Raw genomic sequence first — 27,373 nt, forward strand, 5'->3', positions numbered from 1 at the left:
AAGATAATCCTGTGGAAAATAAATCTTTTCAGTAGTTTCCTTGTAATATCTGAGATATTGGAGAGGCCGAGTGCTGAATCGGTAAAAGTATGGGCATATTAGAACACTGATACCATTAAAATGGTAACACTACCGAAAAGCCAATACGCTAAAATCCTTTGAGAAATTGGATTTATCAGCTCTTGAATAGTCAATTTGTCAAATTTCCTATGAAGAATTTTGTTTTAAATAACTAGTATTAGTAGCAAATGGTGCAAGGAAGCAAGCTTTATATAGCATCAGCAAAAAAAACAAAAACAACTATCACTTATCCATCCCCTCTCATAATTTGGTCTAATCCCTCCTTAAATTTATTAAAACTACCGACTTCTGTGATGTAGTTGATATTTTGAATGTTGTCATTTTGATCTATGTGGCATTAACTTTCAGTAATTTGAAGTAAACGCTGAGAAACCAGTTTAAAATTCACTATTATGAGTGAGATTATCTTGACATGACTGGCTAATGACATTTTCAACAGTGTGAAATACTTTCCAATACTTGGTCCCATTCTTCTTGCTTTCTCAAAAATATTGTAAAGTTCCCTGCCTCCAATTTTCACGAAAATTGACATTACATTTTTGAACTATAAGAATCCACATGCATGTGGATTCTTCAAGATCACGCGACTCTCTCTGAATTTGAGCTTCATTATTTTAATCCTGGTTGCAGCTGCTGCAGTAGATATTTACCCAGATCAAATTTCAACTTGTAAATTCTATAATTTTTATTCTAACTACAGTATAGCTCTGTATAGCTGGAATATAAAATTATGTATAGCTGGAGTGAACTGTTTTCTTGAATTTTCATGCAAACAATAAAAATGTGACTGACTTGAAGTGTGTATTTTTTTTTGTTATACCTTTTTGTTATTTTCTTTATCCCCATCCCAACTAGCCTAGCACTTATGAAACGTGATGTGATGCTCAATTCGTTTTTTTTTTTTTTTTTGCTTGTGCGCTGTATTTGCAAAAGGGAGTTGAGTTTACGTTGGCGTGAGAATGCTATCCGGCATTGCGTTACAGTTCTCAATACAGCTTTATCGGAGAAGGCAAAGAAACTCTGGCAACTTTGTTGCCATAAGAAACAATGAAAGGATCCGTAACAATTTTTTTGAAAAAGAACAAAAGACCACATTCCTTTCTTCAATGTGTATTGCTTCTGCTTGACAAATGTAGAAAATCAAGGAAATTAATTGTTGTAAGCCACACTAGAAACAAGAAAAACTGTTGTAAAACTGATCAAATGTGCATTTGATTAAAAAAAAAAAAAAAATTGCTTTATTGGAACGATATTAGGGAACGATATCAGAACAGCAATTTCCTGGATGTATATTTGATCTAACGAAATTTCAAGAAAATATTTCTATTGATAGCCACATTACCAACTTCAAAAATTGGTGTGCAAAAGAAGAAAAGAGAAAAAAAAAAAAAAATCTGCCATGAATAACAGATTGTTTCTTGAAATGTGTATTGTTCACAAAACTGCAATATTTTCTAACAATACAAAGCTAATTACAGCTAGAGTTCAAAAAGTATTGTTAGAAAATATTTCCTTGGTATGCTTTGATGTTATCACAAAGGGAGAAATTGTTTTTTAGTACACAAGCTGAATAAATTCACTATCCACGGTCATATGCTGTTCTGAGCTGTAATAAAAAGTATACCCCATTGAAAAGTAGATTTACTTGCTATCTCTCTTTTGTTTTACTGTGCAAAGGTTATTCCACACAATCAAGCCTGTGACTGCTGAATGCAGTGCTGTTTCTTGTATCCTCTCTATCTTGAACTCCTCTGGCCATGTGGTCGTCCTGGAGTATAAACTGGAAATTTCACTGAAGAACCCTGTGAGGTCAGGAGTTGGATACATACTTGCTTGCATCGACCAAGAGTAAAGAATGTTATTACTGAGAGAGAGAGAGAGAGAGAGAGAGAGAGCACACACAGTGAAACAAAATGGGAACTGACACATGGCACAGTTATTCAAGAGATAATATGTATTAAATTTAGCCCAAATAAAGAACATAACACAGAATAGTGGTTCCCAAACTACTGACATCTACAGACCTCTTCAAAAATAAAAACTGTTGTGGACCAATGTGTGTGAACACTGAGTTTTCTGAAAAGAAAACTCAGTTTTATGTTTAAAACAACAAATGTAACTTTATTCTTATTTTTGCATAAATATATAATAACTTTATTTATCATCAATTTGCTATACATAGAACAAATTGTTTGACCATTTCCAGAGGGTCCATTTCCTGGGCCCCCTGGAACTGGTCTGTGGACCCCTGGGGGTGCACAGATCCCACTTTGGGAAACGCTGACATAAGACATTTTATTGTGATATAATAAATATCAGTTTTTTTTTTTTTTTTTTTCCCCCAGTTGAAGCAAAAAATTTCTTGAATGAATATGAAACCCAAGGCATTTTCTCTAATAACATAGAAGCTTTCGGCTATTGTATGTACCCTTTGTCAACTAATTGAGCACTGGAAATAGGTGGTTTTTATTTTTGTGGCTGACCTTCAGGTACATTAAGTGAGGTCACGGAGGAGGGGAGGGCAATTTATGGGTATGAGTGAAGAGGTCAAGAGTGGGGATGGGAGAAGGTTAAGTTAGGTGACTGCTGTCGTAAGTGGCACCTGAGCTTGTGGACTATGACAGGCTCAAATATGGGCCTCTGTACAAACATCTGAGGTAAAAAGCATCAGTATAAGGTGAAAACTTGAAAGTAACCATAGTCATTTGTATTAGAGGACAAGCTATACAACGATGTTTGAAATTTATAATACAGCTAACTTGCCATTATATCCAGAGGGATTATTGGCAAGTACATGTTAGGAGCAAAAAATGTTCTCCACTACCCACACAATAAAAAATTATTTTATAACTTATAATGCAGCTATCAACAGATTTTCTGGAAATTTTGTTAAAAGATAAAATAAATCTTTTATGAAAGAAGACAAAAAAAACAATTACGTAAAGCAATTACAATTACAAAAAAACAATTACGTAAAGCAATTACAAAAAAACAATTACTTAAAAAGCAAAATATTGTAATAAGGCAATAATGCAAAATATTGTAATAAGGCAGTAATGCAAAATATTGTTCTCTAAAATAATTACAGTAAAGCAAAGGGGTTTTTTTTTTTTTTGTTTATCAAATGCGCACCAGACCAAAAAATGGGCTTATTATAACTTCAGCATCTGTGGTGAAACATCCTGCACACCAATATTGTTGGTTACAGCAATTACGTAAAGCAAAACATTGTAACAGAGCTATAATGCAAAATATTGTTCCCTAAAACAATTATGGTAAAGCAAAGTGTTTTTTTTTTTATCAAATGCACATTGTGTTATCAGTTTTACGCCAGTTTTTTTTTGTTTTTTTTTTCCCCTATTTCCACTGTGGCTTCCACTAGATGATTTTCTTGATTTTGTGTTAGTAGATTCAATACATATTGAAGAAAAGAAATATGATATTTTTGTTTTTCAAAAACAATTTGCTGCAATTGATGCTGAATTATGTCAGTCACCTTGGTAACTGTGACAGATGTAGCTTCAAAGTCAATTATGGCTCAGTGCAAGTTGATTTGTTCCATCTGCAATTACTCAGGAAATTCAAACTTATGGAGTGATGTGTTATAAAAATTTTTTTTTTTTAAGTGATCGGCAGCTTGTTTTTTTGTGGGCATAATTACAGAAATGCATATGATTGTACATTTTTGCTGTTTTTGAGTTTATAGTTTTGCTGAAATTTAAAAGTAGGAAATCAAAGAAAATTTTGTTTATGTATATTGAGAGTTTCAGTTTTGTAGATTGAGTAGAAATAATTAGTTTATTTCAAGGGCAATTTTCAAATTGGTCCTAAAAAATGGTCGGACCATTTAAAGATTAAGCCAGTCTTTGTGGGTGGTCATGTCATTCATTTTATCTATTATTGCAATACCAGCAGAAACAGTTCCATTAACATATTTAAATTAATAGTCAAATTGATTTACTAAATCATGTTATACATCTGAAAGCATTCTGCTACATGTAATTATTTTCTCTTGTTTAGGTTGCTAAGTTGATTAATTCAACAAAAAAGCCTATTCAGCTCACAGTAGAACATGATCCTAAAACACTCTCAAGATGCCGTTCCTTAACATTTAGTCCTGTTCATATAGATCTCACTCCGTTAAATGAAGCTCTTAGTAGTAGCAGTAGTCCAGAAGATCATACTCTGCGAAGAAAAGTCAGGCGAGAGCGATCATTGTCACTTCCTCAACTTCCATCAAGGTGATTTTGCATTACTTCATTGTTTTAGCACTATTTTCAGCTTGATAAGATGGTTTGAAGGTGTTTTTTTTTGATTACCATTGCCAGCAACTATCAAGAATAGTCAGTAAGTCACTAATTTATCCATTGAGTGAGTGTGATGTGTATTATGATTTGAGACGGTGAATATTTGTTGGGGTGTATATTAGTGAATTGGCAAAATAGAAGGATCATAATTTAAGGAAATTTAAAGTCTATAAAGACAGTGGATTATAGGTTATGAGAAACCTGTCACAGGTGAATATATTTAGGGAAGAGTTATCAGATCTTCCAGAATATTGCAGCTATTGTCAACAAATTGTAACTTTTACCAAAAGTGGCTCAGAAGAATAAGATTATGCTTCTAAGCCATTCCAAGGCTGCCTTTATCAAAACTGCTTTCCAAAATAATGGAAGATAGTTTTGATAGAGGCAGTCTATTATTTCACCTTTAAATTGTGGTCCTTTTGGGATGGAAGTATACAGGTTCTTATGTATTTTGGTTCCTTTTCCTGTGATTTCCCCCTTCCTGGGTATGGAACATGTCATGACTGGCTTAGTGTTTGGTATTTTGGCACTGTTGTTGGTAAAAAATACTATTGATAAACAAGTCATCTTTGAAAGCTATGGTAGGGAGATAATAAATATTAATTTTTATCATTTTAATTATGGCAATTTTAAGTGAAAATAGTTGGTATATACTTGTTTTAATACAGCTATCTGATCAGGAATGTAGTTGCCACTTGTTGCCTGTTTGGAAATGGCTGGGTTTTGAACCCAATCAATGAAACGAAGGATTTAATGGGGTCTTATTCAACCAAGGTTTGAATGGTCAAACTAGAATTAGACCCCCATTAAATTTGTTTGAACACCTGAGACCAGGTGTTCAAACTTGTTTTGAACACCTGGAATGAATTTAAACAGTAACACTTTCTACAAAAAGAAATGCTTATTTTCCAGCACAAAACTCTAGGTAAATTGGGAGAATGTACTTGTTGGGGGGTAAACATTAGAAATATGAATGTTGGGAAATTGAGCTGAATCCATTTTTGTCTTTTAGGAAATTTGATATCCTTTCATAAAATATATTCAAATGATACTCTCATTCTTACCTGTGATCTGTGGGATTTTAGGTATGAATTTTTTTTTTTTTTTTTTTTTGTTGTGTAATATACTAATTTGCAAACTTTTGATGTTACAAACAAGGTTTTAATAGCAGATATTTTTTTTTTTTTTTTTTTTTTTTTTTTCAATCTTACAAACTTGCTTCAACTCCACAAGATGTGATCTTTTGGAGTGAATTTATTGTGAATGCACATAGCCTACTTAAAATAGGCTATGTGCATTCACAATAAATATAAAATTCTTTTTCTTGTATTTATTGTGAAACAAATCACTATTACAAACAAATTTCCAAAAAGGAAAATTTTACTTTTCAATACCAACTCCTAGATCTTGGTCAGGCCACTGGATTTCAGAATGAAAGTACAACAATTATTTTGGCCTTTCTCTCTCTCTCTCTCTCTCATTGCATAACGAAATATTGTGTACTTTATTTTTGTTATGATATGTGTACTTTATGGTATATTTAAAATATAAAGCGCAATGTATGCCTAAATAATGAATCTGTATGTTTCATTATTTAGGCATGCATTCTCTATAATATGTATGGAAAAATCACTCCTGATATACAAACCACCATGAGGAATGCATAGTGCTGGTAAATGAAGAAATTTTTGAGATTATAGCCATGTAGTATGCTCTGCTCTGTCCTGTCCTGAGTGAAACTACGAAATGGAAACTTGCCAGTGCACAAATCACAAAAATAAAGGTGGAGCTGCTTGTGTAAAATAAGTTTATGTAGATGTCATATATGACGTGCCACAAAAAATATATTGAACCTATAATTTTGCTTTCTAAGTAACTCAGTTTAAGGGAAACTTAGATGAAACTTAAATGTATTTTATATGAATCTTAAGATTTTATAAACATAAGATGGCAAAGCCTTTGTTAATGTTATTTGAACTAACATTGCCCTTTGGATTTACCCCTATATCCAGAACCCACTACATTCTTAAGACACTCCTTGGGAGGCAGTAGAACCTATGCTGAAAACTACTCATTTGAAGTTATCTGCAAAGTATATAGTAATTGACTCTTTAAGTAAACCTATTTCCTTGTTTGATAGTGACTTCACCTATCTGATCAAGCACCTTGCTTTTTGCAGTCAAGAACAGTTTTACTCTTTGCTGAAAACAAATTGTTTTGTAGTCCAAGCTCTAGTCTAATGCTAGTACTGTCTAACTGATGGAACTGATATTCGGGTGACATTCAAGTCAAGTAGACCCAATTTCGGCAAAGTCTGGACGGTCTGAGACAGCCAATTCCTCTGCTTGCACCTTCATGATGGTGGGACTGTTAGTAATCCTGGGTATAACCTCCATGGTCAAGCACACTGTGGGTGACCATCCAGGTATGAACCAATGTAAGCAATTTGGCACCCACACCACATAGAGAAATGCCACCCATTCTAGGTGGTAGATGACTCATCAACCAGTGCAATACTGGTTGATGAGTCATCTACCAATGCAATACGCCACTTTGCTTATTGGAGGCTTGAAGTGGTGGAACCCATGTTTAGTCCCCAGAGCTAATTTTCGGTCAGCCATTTCCCATATTTTCCATCATGTGGTATGATTGATGACTTTTGAAGTTATGATGAACATCGTGGTGAGATCCAATCTTCCTTACATTTCAAGGGTACAGCTCTAAAACGGTGTTCGCAGGCTGGCTGCTAGTTAGTACACCGGACCGAACCTATTGGTAACTCACTAGGAGGCTTCCAGATCAGCTAGTGTATAATCTTGCTACCTCTATTCTGCCAGAGTGACTGGAGGGAGTCAGAGTAGTGTGTATGCGGGAGGCATTGTAGAGGCCACGTTATGTGTCAAGGATCTGGGTATATTCTTACCATGCGTACGCCATATCCAAAAATTTCATTACTTCATACAGCATGTCCCACCCACTTTTTCTTACTATTGAATACACCATGGATTGTCAAACTAATAGAGTAAGCTTATCTGCAAAAAGATCTAAACCTCCTAAACACTTCCTAATTCATTTCAGAAATATACGTCGTCTCAATTCTAATCTCAACGATTTCCACTTGCAGTCTGCCAAACCCCATGTACTTTTTCTGACAGAATCTCAGTTATCGGCTGATTCAATAACTGTTCATCTCAGTTGCCCAAACTATTTGCTGCAAGATTTCTTTCGCCTCAAAGGTAGTACTTGTGCATATGTCCGTTCCGACATTCCCTGTCAGAGACTTGGTAATTTCAAATCTCCTCTCTTCGATCTTCTCTGGCTTAAAATCTCTCTACCTCACTGTGTCAAATTCATCTGTTGTCTCTACTGTTCTCCTAACTCTACTAATCACTTGGAGCTCTTTGACTTCCTCTCTTTGCAACTTGGACTTTCTTCAGTTCAACTTTCCTAACAGTGAGGTAATTTTCCTTGGTGATTTTAATGTTCACAACTCCAGCTGGCTTCCGTTTTCTAGTCACACCAAGCCAGCTGGCCGAGATGCTGAGGCTTTTGCAATTTCTAACGACCTTGCACAGATTGTTCATTTACCTACAAGAATACCGGACAATCCTAACCGTACAGCCAACACGCTTGATCTTTTTCTCACAAACAACCCTTCTAAGTACACGGTCGAAGTGAGTGGTCCTTTAGGTACCTCAGATCACAACTTGGTGATTGTCTCTTCTCCAATGGAGTCTTTATCTCATGGCTATTCCCAACCTCGTATTGTTTGGCATTACAAGAATGCAAAATGGGATGACCTGCGAGATTTCTTTTCCTTTGTTGGACTACTGTTTCAAAACTTCTGATGTCAATGTTTGCTCAGATTGTATCAGTGAAATTATTCTTGTAAGAATGGAATCCTTTATTCCACACTCCACTTTAAAATCTTGTCATTTATCTAAAGTTTAGATTCTAAACCTTGGTTTTCCAATAAATGTGCTAAGGCTCTTCAAGAGAAGAACATTGCATATCGTAATTGGCTTGTTTCCAGTTCTTCATTTTCTGCCTACACCAAAGCTCGCAATAATTATAAAGTAGTTATTAATCAGTCCAAACTAGATTTTGAACAGGCTAAGGGTAGAAAACTTGCTGCCTAATGGTAATAAATAAATAAATCTGTTTATACTCCGGGAAAACCAAATGGTCACAGGAGTTCACAAGATAGACAGAATACAAGAAACAGCACCGTATTCAGCAGTCACAGGCTTGAACCCCTGTCACTCAAGGCACGTGTACTTATGCATCTGTGTGCCTGACCATTAGACTACAGTGGCCTAGTAGCCAAGCATTCTGGTCTCTTGCCAAAACTATTGGCTGCAACTCTTGCCCATCTCTGCTCCCACCTCTGTCAAAACCAGGTGGTCCTGTTGTCACTTCAGCCAACGATAAAGCTAACCTGCTAGCATCCCATTTTTTTTTTTTCCAACTAATGTATTAATGATCTTGGTAAAACACCTCCCACCATTCCCAACACGCTTCATTCAATGCCTCCTGTGGTTTTCCATCATGTCAGAAGGATTTTGAAGAATCTCAATGGTAAGAAAGCTCCAGAACCTGATGGTATTTCTCTGCTTGTTCTCAAAACCTGTGCTCCTGAACTTACTCCTGTTCTTTGCTGCCTTTTTTCACTTTCTTATTTCAAAGGTGTTTTTCCTTCTTGGAAATTTGCTCATATCCAGCCAGTTCCTAAAAAGGGTGTCAAGTTCCTCCCATCCAATTATCGTCCCATTGCAATTACGTCTACTTTTTCTAAAGTAATGGAGAAATCAATTAACCACCAACTCTTAAACTACCTAGAAACCTTCCGTCTGATCAACGATCACCAGTATGGATTCCGTCAGTGTTGATCCACTGGTGATATTTTTGATTATGACTAATTCAATGGAAAAGTTTGAAACACAAGCAGTTACTCTTGACATCTCAAAGGCTTTCAATCGTGTATGGAATAAAGGTCTTCTAAATAATCTTCCATCTTATGGTTTGCCAACTGTTTTTTTTGTAATTGGTTATCCAGTTTTCTCTCTGATTGCTCACTGAGGATGATGGTAGATGGCTCTGTCTTCTAACTTCTCCACTAATGCTGGTGTCCCCCCAAGTTTAGTTCTTTCCCCCACTCTTTTCCTCTTGTATATTAATGACCTTCTTCCATTGACTGGAAATCCTATCCATAGTTTTGCCGATGATAGCACATTGCATTCCACTTTCCATTTTGAAAAACCTTGTCCTGTTCAACAGCTTCAAATTCTTGAAAATCTGCTACCAATTCCTTAAATGACAATCTCCAGGTAATTCTCCAGTGGGACAAAGAACTTAGTTTATTTCAATCCTTCTAAAACTCAGTCTTGTCTTATATCTTGCAAAAGATTCTTCTGCTCCTATGGTTATCTTTGGTGACACTCCGATTTCTAGGCAAAATGATATATCTCTTTTGGGGATTACCCTGACTTCTAATCTCTCTTGGCACAAGCACATTACAAATATTGCTTCCTCTGCATCTAAAAAATTTGGTTTTCTCTTTCGCCCTTTAAGAGGGCAGTTAGGTTAATTAATGACTCCTCTCTAACAGTCTTTCTGCTCGTTGTCTCATAGACATTCTGTTTCTGCTGCATGCCTTTTCTACAGATACTTCCATGGACACTGTTCTTCTGAATTGGCTTCTATAATTCCCGTCTCTCTTTCAAAACAGTCCGAACACTGCCACCAAAAGAAATGCATCCAGTTGATATAGATGAACAGTGCACTGTTGAGTCAGTTTGGTGTGACATAAGCACTGCGAAAGCAAAAATAAGAGTAGGAGTGTGTTATAGGCCTAATGACTCGATTGAGTACAACGAACAATTGTACAGAGAAATAGTGGGCTAGTAAATCGGAATGTCTTATAATGGGGTATTTTAACTTCCCAGATATTGACTGGAACTTGTGGGTTGGTCACTCACACACTAGTCAGACTTTTGTGGATTTATTGGATGATTGTTTTCTACAGCAGCATGTTCGAGAGGCAACCAGAGAAAGTAATACTCTTGATCTGGTTATCAGCAGTGATCATTCGTGTATTAAGAATTTGCAGATAAAGGAACCACTAGGTGGCAGTGATCAGTGTACTGATGTGGGATTTACTTAAAGATTTAATTACCATCAGGGGTAAAGGAAAGGGTTTTTGCTTCCGTAAAGGTTGAGTACAGTAGTCTCCGACAGTTTTTAAATTCTGTACAGTGGGATAAACTGACGATGTTACCAACAGTAAATTCTAAGTGGGAAGCATTCAAGGAATTAATCATGGAAGCTACTAAATAAGAAATATTGTTCAAGGTTTAGGCCTAAATGGTTATCTAATGAACTAATGAGACTCGTAATAGAGAAGAAAAACGCATGGGATGCATATAAATTATCAAGTGACTCAGAAGCCTATGGCAGATATAAGCTAGTCTGTAATCAGGTGACAAAGGAGGTTAGGCAGGCGAAGGCAGATTACGACAAATCCTTGGCAAAAGATGCTAAGAAAAACAGCAAGGATTTCCTTACTAATATAAACTCTAAAAGGAAGGGGATCAATCTGATTGATCCACTTGACATCGATGGTTCGACTGTTGATGATCCTGCTCAGATAGCAAACAAACTTAATGAGTATTTTGCATCTACATTCACACGTGAGGAATTATTAAGGTTTGAAAATGGCAGAAGATTATCAAATTGTAGCAGGGTGCTTAATGATTTTGTATTAACTGAAAGCAAAGTGGAGGAGAAATTGTTGAAGTTAAACATAAGAAAAGCACCTGGGGTGGATGGGATCTATCCAGTTATATTAAAGGAGGTGGCAAAGCAACTAAGCAAACCCTTAGCCATAATTATGAGAGCGTCCTTGGACTTAGGGGAGGTTCCCACGGACTGGAGATGTGCAAATGTATCCCCAATTCACAAAGGGGATTGTAGGGTGACAAGAGTAATTACAGACCAGTTAGTTTAACTTCTGTTCTGGGTAAAATAATGGAGTCACTGGTTAAAGATGCATTGCAGGATCATCTAGACAAGACTGCAGCAATAATTCAGACACAGCATGGGTTTGTTAAGGGAAAGTCTTGTCTGACAAATTTGATAGGATATTATGATGTGGTTACAAAGGAACTGGATGCAAAAAATAATTTTGATATCATATATTTGGATTTCAGGAAAGCTTTTGACACTGTTGCGCATGGAAGACTATTGTACAAATTGGAGCAGAATGATATTAAGGGTAAGTTGCTACAATGGTTGAAAGGATGGTTAAGTGGGAGAAGACAGAGGGTGGTAATCAATGCGTGCTGCTCTTCTTGGACTAATGTTATTAGTGGAGTCCCACAGGGTTCGGTGTTAGGTCCACTATTGTTTTGTATATTTATCAGTGATATTGATGAAGGTATATCAGGCTTAATGTCGAAGTTTGCAGATGATACTAAGGTTGGCAGGGTTGTTAATGACAGTGTGCTACTGCAACAGGATCTAGATAATTTGGGCAGATGGGCTAAGAAGTGGCAACTGAAGTTTAACCTTGACAAATGCAAAGTACTGCATATGGGTAGAAGTAACCCCAGAGAAACATACCAACTGTATGGTACTACACTTAAGGTGGTAGAAAATTAAAAAGACCCTGGACTAATTGTGCAGTCAGATATGAAGTTTTCTGAGCAATGCAGACAGGCTGCCAGGGCAGGTCATGGGGTTTTGTCTATGATATATAGGAATTTTGCTAGCAGGGAAAAGGAGGTGATTATCCCTCTGTATAAGGCAATGGTCAGGCCACGCCTTGAGTACTGTGTACAGGTCTGGAGGCCTCATTTTAGGAAGGATGTAGATTTACTTGAGCGTGTGCAGAGAAGGGCAGCAAGATTGGTGAGGGGAATGAAGGGATCCTCTTACCAAGAGAGGCTTAAGTTCTGCAAATTGCAGTGGCTGGAGACTAGGCACCTGCACGGTGATCTGATTGAGGTGTATAAGGCCTTGAATGGGTTGAGCATGCTGAATTCTGATGGGATCCTTCCACTTGTTCAGATTACGAACCTAAGGGGGCATAAATTCAAATTAAGAAAAGACAGATGTAGATTAGATGTGCAGAAATTTGCCTTTGGCCAGTGGGTGGTTAATTGCTGGAACTAACTTCCATCTGTCGTTGTGGAAGTTGATTGGTTGAATAAATTTGAGGAACTGGACAGGCATTTGGAGGGAATGGTGTGTGTTTTTTTTTTTTTTTTGTTGATGTTGCATAAGCTCATTCACTTGCTTTCTTGCATCAAATGCCATTGCTACTACTACCAGCCAACATCCATTTACTGTCCAACTTCAAACTCACAGAACCAACTTTTTATCTTCCTCGTTTATTCATTCAACTGCTGTTTTCTCGAACAACCTTCCTTCATATGTATTTCCTGAAAATTAGTCTACAAAAGTTCAAGTCTAATGTCAACAAATATCTTCTTTTGTCTTCTCAACCTTTTACCCACACACAATACTAAGTTCTATAGGTTCTAATACCTCTCGTGTTTGGAGTTTTCATTAAAAAAAAAAATGTATATCCAAATATTGGAAATGAGCTGATTAACCAAAAAATGTTATACCCTCTCCAGAAATCGAGGTAGTAAGGATAAAATTTATCTGATAAGAAACTCCACATCTGGTGACTTGTTTATCTCTTCATGTTTATGGCATTATAGTATGCTTGTTAAGGAAGAAAGTTTTGTAATTGAAATATGTGATTATGGAATACAAGAGAATGGTTCATTTTTGTGTTCAGGCTAGCTTCTGTTTTATTCCACACAGCCCAGCTAGTGATCTCCAAACATTAAGACCATTACCCCATGAACTAAATAGGACTAAGTCATTTCGGGCAACACCAAAGAACCATCGCATATTCCGTGCCTCAGATCTAGTCGTTGGCAAGTTGTTGGGGAAAGGATTCTTTGGACAGGCATTTAAAGTAAGTATAAATTTTAAATTCCATTTATTTTCAGGATTAACTTTCCACTGTATATGTGCACTCGGTGATCACTGAATTGTGACCAAGCCATCTGTAATGGACTATGCTGTATAGTTTGCAGTATAAAAAGCTAAAAAAATTTATTCTAGAGCAGTGGAATTTGCATCTAGTTGAATTTGCAAGTCAAAGTGATAAAGAAGCAGTTATAGGACATAGTAAAGATATCATGGAGTTGCGGGAGTTTGTGCATCAGGTTCTTCCCTATCAGAAACAGCACGTCTTATCAGTTGCTCATGTCCCACTATGGTTAAGGTGTACAAAGAATGGAATCGAGCAGGTCAAACCACCTCCTGCCAACAGAGCTATAAACGGTTACGTAAGTTGGGTGTTCATGGTGATCGAAGGATGCAGCATGTTGTATGGGCTGAATAGCAGGTCACTGTGCAACAGTTGACATCACAGTACTATGTGGGAAGTGCAAAAATAATATCCCAAATGATGTGCTGCACAATCAGATGTATGGGATTCCACAGCAGATGACCCAAGAGACTTCTTCTCCTCACCACTGGTCATCATCTACAGCAAATGCTGTAGTGTCAACAATATTCTGGTTGGACACTGGAAGACTGGAAATGAGTGTGCCAGTCAGATGAGTCCAAATACCTGCTGCAATATGTCAACAGACTCAGTGTATGGTGCAAGCAACAAGAGTCCTTGCATCCATCATGCATGGTGCCCACTATCTAAGCAGGTGGTATTAGTTGCTTAATATGGGGCAAGTTTTACTGGCAAGAACTAGAACTTCTGGTTAGACATTTCACTTGAGGTCTACCAGCAGCTCTTAGGTGACTGTGTGCAACCTGCAATGTTGCATTTTTTTCTGGACAGAAACTGGATCTTCCAAGACAATGCACCATGTAATCGAGGCTGCATTGTGCACAAATGGTTCGAAGAACATGTTGAATATGTAGCCCATCTTGATTGGCCTCCAAATTTGAGTGACCTCTATTCAGTTTGAACACCTGTGGGAATGGGAAGTGAGGAATATGGCGATGTAGCCATCATGTATTCCAACACTGGAAACCCTTGCAGTCAGCGGGCGCCTCCGTAGCCAGGTGGGAAGGAGCAGCAGTGCGTAGCACACGCTTCTTGATTAGACCAGGGTTCGAGCCCGTCACCACCAAATACGGAGGACGTGGAAAGGTCAGGAAATGACCACCGCATATCCCGGAGCAATATGGCCTTAGTTGCTAATGCTCCTAAAAACCAAATAACAACAACATCCTTGCAGTCAGCATGGCTATAGATCCCTATGGACGTCTTTAGGAATCTAGTGGAGTTGATGCCTAGATGAATAGAAAGTGTGAATGGTGGCACATGGTATTAGGTAGATGGTAATTCAGTGATTACTGAATGTGTGTATGTCTTGTACTTGTATGTACAAGCCATAAAAAAAAAATAAATTAAGTGCTTCCCTACTCACATAGGTAACTATCCAGTTGACTATTGAATTTCTTCAAACTGTCAGCATTCACTATCTGTGAATGCAATTTGTTCCAATAACCCTGGCGGTCACCATCAATTTCCTCCCTGAAATAATTTCAATATTTTCTCATAGAAAATAATTTCAAAAATTGAGATGTGTGCTTAAAAAGTTCTCATCCTCAGTTTTCAACTATCGTAAGTTAAAGACTAAAGACTCTTTTTTATCTATTTATTTTTTTCTTGAGCATTTCAGAACTTTCTAAAACATTTGAATATTCCAGAACATTCTTGAATATTGTTACGTGCAGAAGATGGGTCAAGATGTTTCTGGAAGGTTCTAGAACTTTCAACAAAGTTCTTTAGAAACATTGTGAACCTTCTAAAAGAAACTTCTCTACTGGTGTATATATATGAGTGGGTTCCAATCGAGCATTTTCGTATTTCAAAAAGTGTGCGTGTTTCAGAGAGAAAGAGGTGAACAAATGTGTTTGTAAACAAGTGTTCTGTTCATTACACATGGGAAACAGCAACCCCAGAGCAACGTATCAACTCTATGGTACAACACTGACAGTGGTAGAGAATGAAAGGGACTTGGGGGTGGTTGTGCAGGCAGATATGAAGTTCTCTGAGCAGTGCAGACGGGCTGCAAGAGTAGCTCATGGAGTATTGTCAATGATATACAGGAATTTTTCCAGCAGGGATAAGGAGGTGATTATTCCATTGTATAAGGCGATGGTCAGGCCACACCTAGAGTACTGTATACAGGTCTGGAGGCCTCATTTCAAGAAGGATGTAGAGCTGCTGGAACGAGTACAGAGAAGGGCAACAAGATTAGTGAATGGAACAAAGGGGTGCTCTTACGAAGAAAGGCTTAAGTTTTGCAAATTACAGTGTCTGGAGACTAGGCACCAGCGAGGTGATCTGATAGAGGTGTATAAAGCCTTGAATGGTTTAAGCATGCTCAATGCTGATGGGATTCTTCCTCTAGCTCAGAATAATCACCTGAGAGGGCATAAATTCAAATTGAGGAAAGACAGATGTAGGATAGACGTGCGGAAATTTGCCTTTAGCCAGCGGGTGGTTGGTTGGTGGAACAGACTTCCATCCCTTGTGGTGGAGGTTGATAGCCTAAATAAGTTTAAGGCTCAGCTGGACAGGTATTTTGAACGAACAGAGGGGTGAAGTGGAAGTGTTTTTTTTTTTTTTTTTTTTTTTTTGGCTGATGCTGCATAAGCTTGCATTTCTTGCATCAAATGCCTCTACTAATGCTAATTAGTGTAAATCATCAACTGTGTTTAAATTATAAATAAAAATCTACAATTTCTTAATTGTGTTCATATGACTAAATGTGAAAAAAAACATGTGAAAAGTTTTTCTTAATTGTGCTCTTATGTGCACTGAACCGTATGTGAAATATGTTGCATTCTTCCAAAATAAGCCAGATTAGCTTTTGCTACATTTGTGTGAGAAGTGGTATTAAAATTTCAGTGGAAGCCACTGCCATAACTTATGAGAAAAGCCTATGGACTCTTTTGAATATAAGGTCGGTGGTCGAGATAAAGTATGGGCTCCAAAGATTTCCTGTAGGTCATTTTCAAGGACATTAACAGGCTGGCCTTAGAGGTAGTCATAAATCGATGGCTTTTGCTGTTCTGGTGATATGGCAGGAACCTCGAGACCACATAAACGATTGTTACTTTTGCATGGCCGATATTTCTGGTTTTGCTGTGAAATCCAAAAGTAGTGTCCCAGCATACCTTCTGCTCTAAGGCTGGTTCCTCACAATGCCAGTGCCAAAGCATCAGAAACTTATGGACTTCACTCTGATTCAGGATTGGAAAAGGAGATCCTTCAGAAGCCAGAATGAGTACAGATCTAGGTTTTTCAACTCTTGATACTACAAATTTTATCTAATCACTAAGGCAAAATCGAATGATTTGGACCTACAAAACCAAGGCTCAATTATTAGGATCACTGTTTCAGCTATGGAATCTCCTTGAAAAGGGTTTCTTTTTATAGGAAGAGGCAATCTAATATAGCAACCTATTACTCTATGGTTGGTTTGGTTTATTGTAACAATGTCCAGGAACTAATCAAAAATTTATCTAGAGCACTTCCTCCAAGTAGAGGCTTTTCATTGATTCATCCATTGTCAGTTTTAAAGCAGTTTTACTCAATGATGTAAATAAGTATCCATCTATATCATTGGCCCATGCAGTTCACATGAAGGAAATTTAGAAGAACCTACAGATTCCATTTGTATCAAGAATACAAATGGAATATCTCTGCTGGCCTAAAAATGGTAGCTTTTAGATTGCCATGCATGGTGGATACAGTAACCCCCCCCCCAGCTATTCACGGGGGTTATGTTCCTGAGAAATGCAGCGAATACCGAAAACGCAAATACTGAGTTATGGCTCCCATTGTAATAAAGGGGTTCCGTTCCAAAGTATGAAATGTATAAGAAAAACTAGTCATAAATTTTGTCTATTTATGAAGGCCACCCAGGGTGTTGCATAGGCCAACATACTGTCATGGAAATAGAGGTACTGTCAGGCTCAATATATAGTGTGTTATAGCGACAACCTCAGGTGTTGGAATGCAGTAAGTCGTACAAGGTTAGAATTGCTAAATGTAATGGGAAGAGCAACATTAAACACAATGAAGCAGTTCGCCCCAGGATAGTGGAGAAAAGATAACTGACAAAGTAGCATTGTGTAGATGCCGAACTTTGTACAGGCAAAAAAAGCAAATTATAGAAGGAAAATAGCAGTCTTGATATTGCATTTGGAAACCTAATGGCACACAAGAAATAAAAAGGTAGGGTACCAGGACAGTGGAAAGTAATATGAAGAAGAGGGAATATAGGTGTGCTGGGCTAGTCCGGGGTTGTGAAGCCTCTTCCTTTAGTAGGAACCTGAACATAGTTCTGGGAGTATGCCTCGTATATAAATCAGTTTTGTTAATAATGGTAAAGGAGTACCATTAAAATTATTACCGTTTAATATCATAGTTATAAAAATACTAATATTCTATACTGACAGCCAATAGGTGGGTGCAAGTTTTTCAGACCGTGAGACACCAAAGAGGCTAAGGGGTATAATCTGCACAATATATTCACAGCCTGAAAGCAGAGGATGTCAGTTTGCTAATATTCTGTTAATATATCTAAGGCTAGTAAATCAATGTCTTATAATGGGGGATTTTAACTTCCCAGATATTGACTGGAATTTGTGGGATTGTCTCTCACACACCAGCAAGGCTTTTGTGGATTTATTGGATGATTGTTTTCTACAGCAGCATGTTCAGGAGGCAACTAGAGGGAGTAATACTCTTGATCTGATTATCAGTAGTGATTCTTCATGCATTAAGAATCTGCAGATAAAGAAACTGCTAGGTGGCAGTGAGCACAGTGTGCTGAAGTGGGATTTACTCAAAGAGGTAACTACTATCAGGGGTAAAGGGAAGGGTTTTTGCTTTCATAAAGGTGACTACTCTGAGACATTAAATTCAATATGTTGGGACCAACTGATAATGTTACCAACAGCAAATTCAAAATGGGAAGCATTCAAAAAATTTAACTTGGAGGCTTTTCATGCCAACTAAAAATCTTTTATATATCAGTATAACAGTTTTCCCATTTAGAAATGATCTGTGAAAAGTTACATTAATTTATTATTAATGTATCAGCAGTGCCGCCCAATAGCCAAAAATCCCGATATACTAATTGTATTTAAAAAAAAAAAAAAACTCAAACTTTTTGCGATTTAAAAAAAAAATTCTCATATAATCGATACACTTGCTAAAAGCATTACAGTATATGATAATGTTAATATTTTTATGTCATATTAATGAATAAACAACACACTAATATATATATATATATATATATATATATATATATATATATATATATATATATATATATATATATATATATATAGTGTGCTTTTTTTTTTTGCTCCCCCCCCTGCACGGTATGCAATGGTGTGGCATACTGGCACCTTTATTAAAAGTGATGTATGACATTTGGATGCAATACACTTCAAAATTTGTAATCCGGAATTTTTTTTCACACTGTTCAAGTAAGCTTAAAGTTATTTAACTAAATTTGCATTTTTCACTGTCTGTTGTTAAGATATTTTCTATATATAACTATATTCTAAATTACTCAATCAGACCTCTGTTTAATGACCTCCTTTTATAGAAATTTTTTGTAATTCCCTTGGAAATTACATTTAAAATAGTTTCTGTTAAGCGAAGAAAATTTTCATATAACGAACGGCTTAGGAGAGACTTAACTGCGTACACATTGTACGCACTTCTGGCCTTCAGGCAACAGGAAATTAGTGCTGTTACTAAGCAAGAATTGGGAGAGCTAAAGGGATTAGCTTTCTACAACTCAGTGGTACCTGGTAAAACCTATCCGACCACCTGTCCCACGTACGGAGAACTCTTGCTGCTTTGACAGTGAGCAAATCAAGGGGTATTTCCAATGGGCTCTGGTCCACCTTCTACTGGTGTGGCATCCAACCTTTTCCCGTACACAATGTTAGATTTCTTTCGGGAGCTGCACTGAGTGATTCAAGAAAATTAATGCATTACTTTTTACATATCTTTTTGCCATTTATTTTTTGTATTTTATTTTATTTCATATATAAAAAATGAAATTCCCAACACAAAATGAGATTCCCAAATCTGTCACAGTAAATTAGTGACAGATTTGTTACACTTGTGTAACAAATCTGCCACTAATTTATTGTGACAGATTTTATTAAAATTATAAAAATATGACTTTCTTTTATTTTTCAAAAACATACATACCTTACTTTTGCCTTTAAAAGCTCACTTTAGAAAATTTACAACCTGCTTAAGATGAATATAAGGTGAATAAATAAAAATAATGATACACCTAAAATTGAAAATATTCAAATTTTATTAAGTACAATGCAAGATTAAATTTACTAAACAAAACATTTAATTAACAAGAAATTTTTTGATAATTAGTGAAATTTAAAATGCTGTTTTAATTCACTTTCTGAGCGGGCCATTGGTTGGACACCGCTGTGAATCAACTGTAAGTGCCCCATTCGAGAGTAAGGAGGGAGTGATTTTCTTTTACCTCACAAATAATCATCTGTTTCGGGGAAGTGTTATCCACATTTTATCCCAAATTTTCAATGTTTGGTCATACAGTCAGTCCTTGTATAGCATGATAGTTGTGTTCCTAGAAACCCTCGTGCAATATAAATAACAGGCCCTATGGGAAAAATAGAATTAGGTGCCGACCACCCAAGATTGAACACACATTTGTAACCAAAACATTACCAAAAACAATAAATTATCTATTACGTAATAAAATATTGCTAATGCTTTTGCTTCTATTGTAAGCAAACGTGTGTGTGTGTGTGTGTGTGTTTTTTTCCTATCCAAACAGATGACAGCCATTCCATCTCTTCCAATTCTTTGTGTCTTAATCTAATAGATTTTAATTACACTTTGAGTTGTTCCTGCTATAAAAGTTTTTTTTATTTTCTCTACATTCTTTGTAATTCTCGGAGTTGCCTCATTTAGGCCTGTAGCACATGCAATATCATATGGTCTTTCATTTCGCTCAAAGCGTTTTACAATTTCAAATTTTTTCTCTATCGACAGAGGCGGACTGGCCATAAGCCTTACCGGGGAAACCCCGGAGGCCGGTGTGGTTTTGGCCATAAACCATAGTATGAGGCCACTATAAATTTTCCCGGGTAAGAATTTTTGACCCAGTCTGCCTCTGTTTATCGATATTGCTTTTCTTTTTCTCTCTGAATCTGCAGCGTCTTCCTTTTCACACCTTTTAAGTATTTTTACTCATTTTTAGGGAATAAAGCACAATTACAAAATGAAGAGGCACACTTGATACACGTAAACAAAGCTGCGCGCGTGTAGCAACTGAATAAACAATGCTGTAAAGGCAGAGATACACTATTAACACCACATTTTATTAAAGCACATTTCTAGGGGTTACTACCATAAAACAATTTCCAGTTGCATTTCTGCTAGTGGAATCTGTAAACTGGTAGTAAACTCGATATAATTGCACTTGCGACTATACTGATAGCTGGAATTAGGTTTGTTTTTACATTATTATGGTGAAGTGTTTCCCCTTCACTGATATAAAAAAGCATAAATACATTTTCAGAATCTTCTCTTCATCCCTATCGTGTTGCATTTGGTTGAGGTGATTCTACGTTTGACAGCCATTTCTTGTAAACACAAAGGCGAATCGTGCATAAGCAAATTTGGTTCGTGTTATATAAGATATCGTTCCCCTATTTATAAATCGTGTATGATCGAATTCGTGTAGTGTAAACACGTGTTATACGTGGACTGACTGTAGTACCTGAATATCCGAATGACAGACATTTTGGACAGTTTCAAAAAAAAAAAAAAATCAAATTTAAGAACTAGTGACAATATCGATGATGAGAGAAGGAAAATGAGGACAATGAAGGTATTAAACCTAAACATGAAATGTTGGCATTTGGTGAGAAAGAAGTTGGAAAATTGTCAATTAGGCTTCAGTTAAATGAAAGAAGTGCATTTAGGGAATACCTAATTGATAGATGGTTTTGGAAGAATTGAAGAGCATTTGATGAATGCTCTAATACGATACCAATTTCATCAAGTGAATGCGAACGAGGATTTTTCTCAAATGAATCTGATTGTCAGCCCAACCAGAGCTTCGTTGATGACAAAAACAATTTCTTAAAATTGTAGGCCCACCGGTGCTTTAAACTTAAAATTGTAGGCACACACTTTGATCCAGCAAAAATGTTGATTCGTGGCTGCTTCGGAAGAGTTATTCAGCAACAGACACAAACAGTAAGGAAAGAAGTTGGCATAGTGTGTTGGATGAGAACTCAATAAAAATTTAGAATATTCTATAAAAACTTTCTTATTAAATTATTTTTGCTTATTATTTTTTACTTATTACTTATTTTTTTATATACTTGAATAATAAATTTATGCTTAATAAACTGTGTTAATATACTTAATTTGTTCTTATTCCAAAAACTTTACTACTAAAGTAACAATATCAGGAAATATCTTTTTAGAAGACTACTTTTCATATCCTCTTAATTTTCAATTTTTCCTGATAGCAAAGAATGAGTACTGGCACCTTTTTTTTTTTTTTTACAAAAAAAGGTGTGTGTGTGTAAAGAAAAGTGCTTTATAAAATATTTATAAAGATACATTGTGCACAATACCGCAAAGGTAATCCATCAGATCTATTTTCACAATTGTTCATAACCGTTGTTATTCTTAGTGTCTCTCTAGATTGTCTCCTTGCGTTTTGGACAGAATTCACCACAAAGCATTCAGCCTGGTTATCAACCTGTTGCTGTTCTTTCTGAAATTCCTGGATGAGATGATTCTATATATTCCAATATGTGCTTGTCCAACTATACGCTCCCATATTCTATGCCAAGCCTCAACACTGTTTTGGGTGCGTTAAATTCCCAACCCCAGAGCAACGTATCAACTCTTGTGTACTACACTGACAGTGGTAGAGAATGAAAGGGACCTGGGGGTGGTTGTGCAGGCAGATATTAAGTTCTCTGAGCAGTGCAGATGGGCTGCAAGAGTAGCTCATGGTGTATTGTCAATGATGTATAGGAATTTTTCTAGCAGGGATAAGGAGGTGATTATTCCCTCGTATAAGGCAATGGTTAGGCCACATCTTGAGTACTGTATACAGGTCTGGAGGCCTCATTTCAAGAAGGATGTAGAGCTGCTGGAACGGGTACAGAGAAGGGCAACAAGATTAGTGAATGGAACAAAGGGTTGCTCTTACGAAGAAAGGCTTAAGTTTTGCAAATTACAGAGTCTGGAGACTAGGCACCGGCGAGGTGATCTGATAGAGGTGTATAAGGCTTTGAATGGTTTGAGCATGCTCAATGCCAATGGGATTCTTCATCTTGCTCAGAATAATCACCTCAGAGGGCATAAATTAAAATTGAGGAAGGACAGATGTCGGATAGATGTGCGGAAATTTGCCTTTGGCCAGCGGGTGGTTGGTTGGTGGAACTGACTTCCATCACTTGTTGAAGTTGATAGCCTAAACAAATTTAAGGCTCAACTGGACAGGTATTTCGAACGAACGGAGGGGTGAAATGGGAGTGGTGTGTTTTTTTTTTTTTTTGGCTGATGCTGAATAAGCTTGCTTTCTTGCATCATATGCCTATGCTAATGCTAAGTTGCTTGATTTTACAGGCTGCATTTTCATTTCTTTTGATAAATCAATTATTGTTTAAATAAACTAATTAGTTAACTAATTTCGTTGTTGATGCCGACCGGGCTAGCCGAGTGGGTAAAGTACCTGCCCGGCAACCCAAAGGTCGCGGGTTCGATTCCCGCCTCGGGCTTGGATCAAAGTACTGCAAAAACCTTGGGAGGTGCAATATGGCCACAGAAGCCAATGCGCTAACAACTACCAAATCAAAATCATTGTTGATAATGTAACCCTCATTTTTAACCTTATTGTCTATGGGTAATAAATTCCTGCTTTACAAATTTTCGCTTTAAGACCATGTGCTAAGAACGAATTAACTCGTAAAGTCGAGAACTACCTGTACCAAAATTTGACTTGAAATTTAAATGCAGTATAATAAAGTAAAATTTAAGTCACTTATTTTCTGATCGTATTTTAAAACTGTTTCTGTAACAGAAAACATGATCTTCAAATTGAGAGGTATTTGCCATTAAAATTTGTTATTTTTTATATTCTTTCTACAGAATTAATCTAATAAAGTAAATTTTTACTTACTAATAAATATATAGATTATATCATATTTTTACAATATAGTAGATACTGTCGGGATTTTCGTCTGTCATGATTGTGGCAGTCGGGTTTTTGGGCGAGACCCATATATCAAACTTGTGTCTATGACAAGTTTCAAGTTGTCAGTTTTTTTTTTTTTTTTTTTTTTTGTAAATCCAAACTCACAGGAAGTTTAAACCTAAGAACAGTAAATCCCCCACCCAATAATAATAAAAAAGTGCACCTTCCTGCTGAATGAAACCATTACTGGGTGGATGAATTGCAAGCATGAAGGGATGTGGCATTTAGGCCTTGATCTACTGTTATCAGGGGAATCTGTATCATGAAAACACTCTCCACCCACACCAATGGGTCCATTGACCTGGCCTGCATGGAAAAACTGAATCTAGGATTTGTTGGGCTTTGTCAGCATTTTTCTGCTCCTCAGATGCCCATTGTCAGCATTCCTGTACCTCTAGATGCTTTTTTTGCTTTTAGCTGATAAGAGCAGAGCCTGGTGAGATTGATTTCTGCTTTATTCTTCTTCTGTGATAGTGTCCAATACAGTATATTCCTTTCCATACCATTTGCACTGTCATTTGACTAATTGTGGCCTGTCTACTAGAGGCATATTTTTTCTTGCCCACTTTCACCTCACCAAGCTGTTTACTGGTCACACATTAGGTGTTTTTTAGCCATTGGCTGGATATTTTCTGGTTTTTGGATGATTTTCGGTATACTCCAGACACTGTTGTGCATGACATCCCCAGAAGGCAGTAGTGTCTAGATGCCAATTGCATTGGCACACCTGTACACACACACACACACACACACACACTATACTGTCTCTGATGGAGCAATTGATTCCTAGGATTAATATCACTAGCTATTTGGTCTACACAAGTCTGGCTGAATTTTAATTACTTTCCTCAAAAGATTGTTTGAAGTAGCAATATTTATCTTTATTATAAGTGTACTTATCTTTCCTATTTCTGTTGATAATGATAGATGACTGAAATCTAGGAAACATGTATAATTCAAGCCTTGTGCTTACCACTTATTGCCCTTTCTGTAAATAAAAGCATGTTTTTTTTAAAATATGCTCAAATAACGGTAGTATGAAATTTTTAGATAAACCTGCAGGAGGATACTAGTGGACATAGTGAGGAGGAGGAGAAAGTGGAGATTAACTAAGGAGTAGGAATGCTTTGCTTGTTATAAGAACAGAAAGTGTGTTTTAATCTTCATATGATAATGTTTAATGTGGAATGAGTTGGTAGAAATGTTTTTTTGCTTTGGGATGCAAGCCAAAGATGCTTGTTGAAAAAGAGTGTTTTAAGGAGTAAACGTAAATATATGTTGCTGCAGTTGCCTTTGCATTAAAAATAGTTATGCTAAAGAGCCAAAATTGCACTTGGCTTTTGTCTGAGTGCTCATTGCATTTTAAAGGGAGGAAATTGTGCTATTTTATTGGGAAAAGGGGTAGATTGCATTTCTTAATGTGGTTTAGTAAAGAAATGTCATTCCTTCAAGAATACAAATAATTTATAATATTTATGTTCTTGGATAGGATAGATTCAATAGTATGTTCACAGTCAAGGTATTTCTTGGACTAACTTTTCTGGGGGGGGGGGGAAATCAACAGAACTAATGTATATTAATAGTTTTGACCTTTAACACCAGCATCAGGTTAGGTTTTGCAAAGAATCTTTGTTTAAAAAAAAAAAGTGTTGTGTGACTGCTGAATTTATTTTATTATTATTTTTTTAAAATCTGATGTTAAAAACTAGCTTTCCTGGTTTACTGTATGTATTTAATAATGATTAGAGATTTTATTAAAATATAGGAAATTTCCAGTTATCATAAATGAAAATTAGTATGTCTTGTTTTAATAACCTGGTTTTGGTGCATTATATCCATAGTTGCTAATGTGCCAATAAAACCCAACAACCAACCAACCATCTTGTTTTAATTCAAAAACTAATTGTTTTCTCCAATTAGGTTACCCACAAAGTGACAAAAGAAGTGATGGTATTAAAAGAATTGTACAGAGTAGATGATGAAGCACAAAAGAATTTCATCAAAGAAGTAGCTGTGCTTAAATCATTGGACCACAAGAATGTTTTGCGCTTTATGGGTGTTCTTTATAAAGATAAGAAACTTCATTTAGTCACAGAATATATAAGTGGTGGTACATTAAAAGACATTATCCATGATCTCTCTACATTGTTGCCTTGGCAACAAAGGATTAACTTTGCAAGGGATATTGCAGCTGGTATGGTAAGTTCAAAAAGAAATGTCTGTTGTGTTATGAAAATTGCTATTTTTATGTAGAAATTGTTACATTTTACAATGTGAAATTGTTGTATTAATGAAAATTTATATGGTTTAATAATTAACTCTTAACGAAAGAAGTTTCACTTTTGATGCAATTGAGCAGGATTATTTATATTGCCACCCTACAGGGAAGCAGTTACTTTCTGTCTGTCACTTGTTTGGAGAGGTCTAGGTTCAAATGCAACTGAAAATGGAAATTCTTGGAGTCCTCAATCTCAGTTGAGACCAAAGAGGCCTTCAGACTTTTACTCTTTCAATCAGAGGAATATTGTTCTACCCTATGAGTTTTCAGCCTGCACAACATGTAAATGCATGTATGAACAAGGACTATTTGAAGTGAATTAAATTCCATAAGTGCGGTGCAACTTCAAAATAATATGGCTCACTGCACTGTCATTTTGGATATTACTGTTAAAATGGCTATTGATTTAAGGGGGCTAGGCTTTTTGCTGCATCCACAAAAAACACTTTTCCAATCATGCTGTTATTCTAGTGCCACTAAGTGCTTAACTAATTCTGCTTTGAACATAAAACATACAAATGTATTTCAACAATCAGCTTTTCATTGGTTAAAGGCAAATTTTCTGAATCTGCTCTTTTTGTGCTCCCCTTTGGTTTATATTTGTGGGTCTGGTTATTCTCCCTCTTTTGGCAAAAAAAATATGCTACCTTATCCATTTTGCTGAGATCTTTTGAGTCATTATATACCTCAGTTAGTTCTCCCTGTCTCAAATATCCAGCTTTGGAGCCTTTCCTTATTGAGACATCCTCTTACCCATCTAGTCTCCCTCTCTATGGACCTGTTTAACAAGTTAAGGTCTCTTCAGGTGTAGTTTCCAGACCCGACTACTGTATTCTGCTTAACATTCTTACTTGGTGCCATGAAAACAGTGCTAAGTGAATCTGTACCAGGTGGTGGAACTTTTCTCCTTGGGAAATAATGTAAATAACTAACTCCCTATATAACAATTAAATGTAACAAACATTTAACCTAGATGGAAGACTGCACTCAACATCTGGTGCTGTACTACTTAGCTTTATTGGAAGCTTGAGGTGGCAGACACTATATTTAGTCTCCAAAGCAAAGCTCCAGCAACCCCTATCTCGTCCATCATATAGTACAAATTGTCTTTTGAGGTTATGGGCATCACTGAAGGTACAGTATGAGCAGTTCCCACTTTGAGTTCCTGGGTTTAAGAGGTGGTGTTTTTTTTTTTTTTTTTATCGTGCATCAACAAAATTTGAAAATATGAACATGAATTGCAATAAATATGCATTTCAGGCCATGCGTGTAGCTACTACAGTACTACTGTAGTATTGTATAACTATGCATACTACTGTGCATGCATTTGTTTGTTCAGGCAGAGT

The 27,373-nt window shown here is 36.5% G+C and overlaps 1 protein-coding gene across 1 annotated transcript in view; it reads left to right on the top strand.

The window, feature by feature from the left end:
* The window catches only part of LOC150089019 (LIM domain kinase 1-like), a gene marked incomplete at its 3' end in the record, with an annotated part of 140,339 nt that overhangs the window by 61,485 nt on the left and 51,481 nt on the right, over positions 1 to 27,373 (top strand). The window contains exons 7-9 of the mRNA XM_090370381.1: positions 4,102 to 4,322; positions 13,221 to 13,377; positions 25,670 to 25,948. Of these exons, the coding sequence (XP_090226507.1) occupies positions 4,102 to 4,322; positions 13,221 to 13,377; positions 25,670 to 25,948 (657 nt within the window). The remainder of the gene's footprint in view (positions 1 to 4,101; positions 4,323 to 13,220; positions 13,378 to 25,669; positions 25,949 to 27,373) is intronic.

This window comes from Mastigoproctus giganteus, chromosome 3, assembly GCF_048544385.1.
Source record: "Mastigoproctus giganteus isolate SK-2022 chromosome 3, ASM4854438v1, whole genome shotgun sequence".
NCBI classification, from domain to species: Eukaryota; Metazoa; Arthropoda; class Arachnida; order Uropygi; family Thelyphonidae; genus Mastigoproctus; species Mastigoproctus giganteus.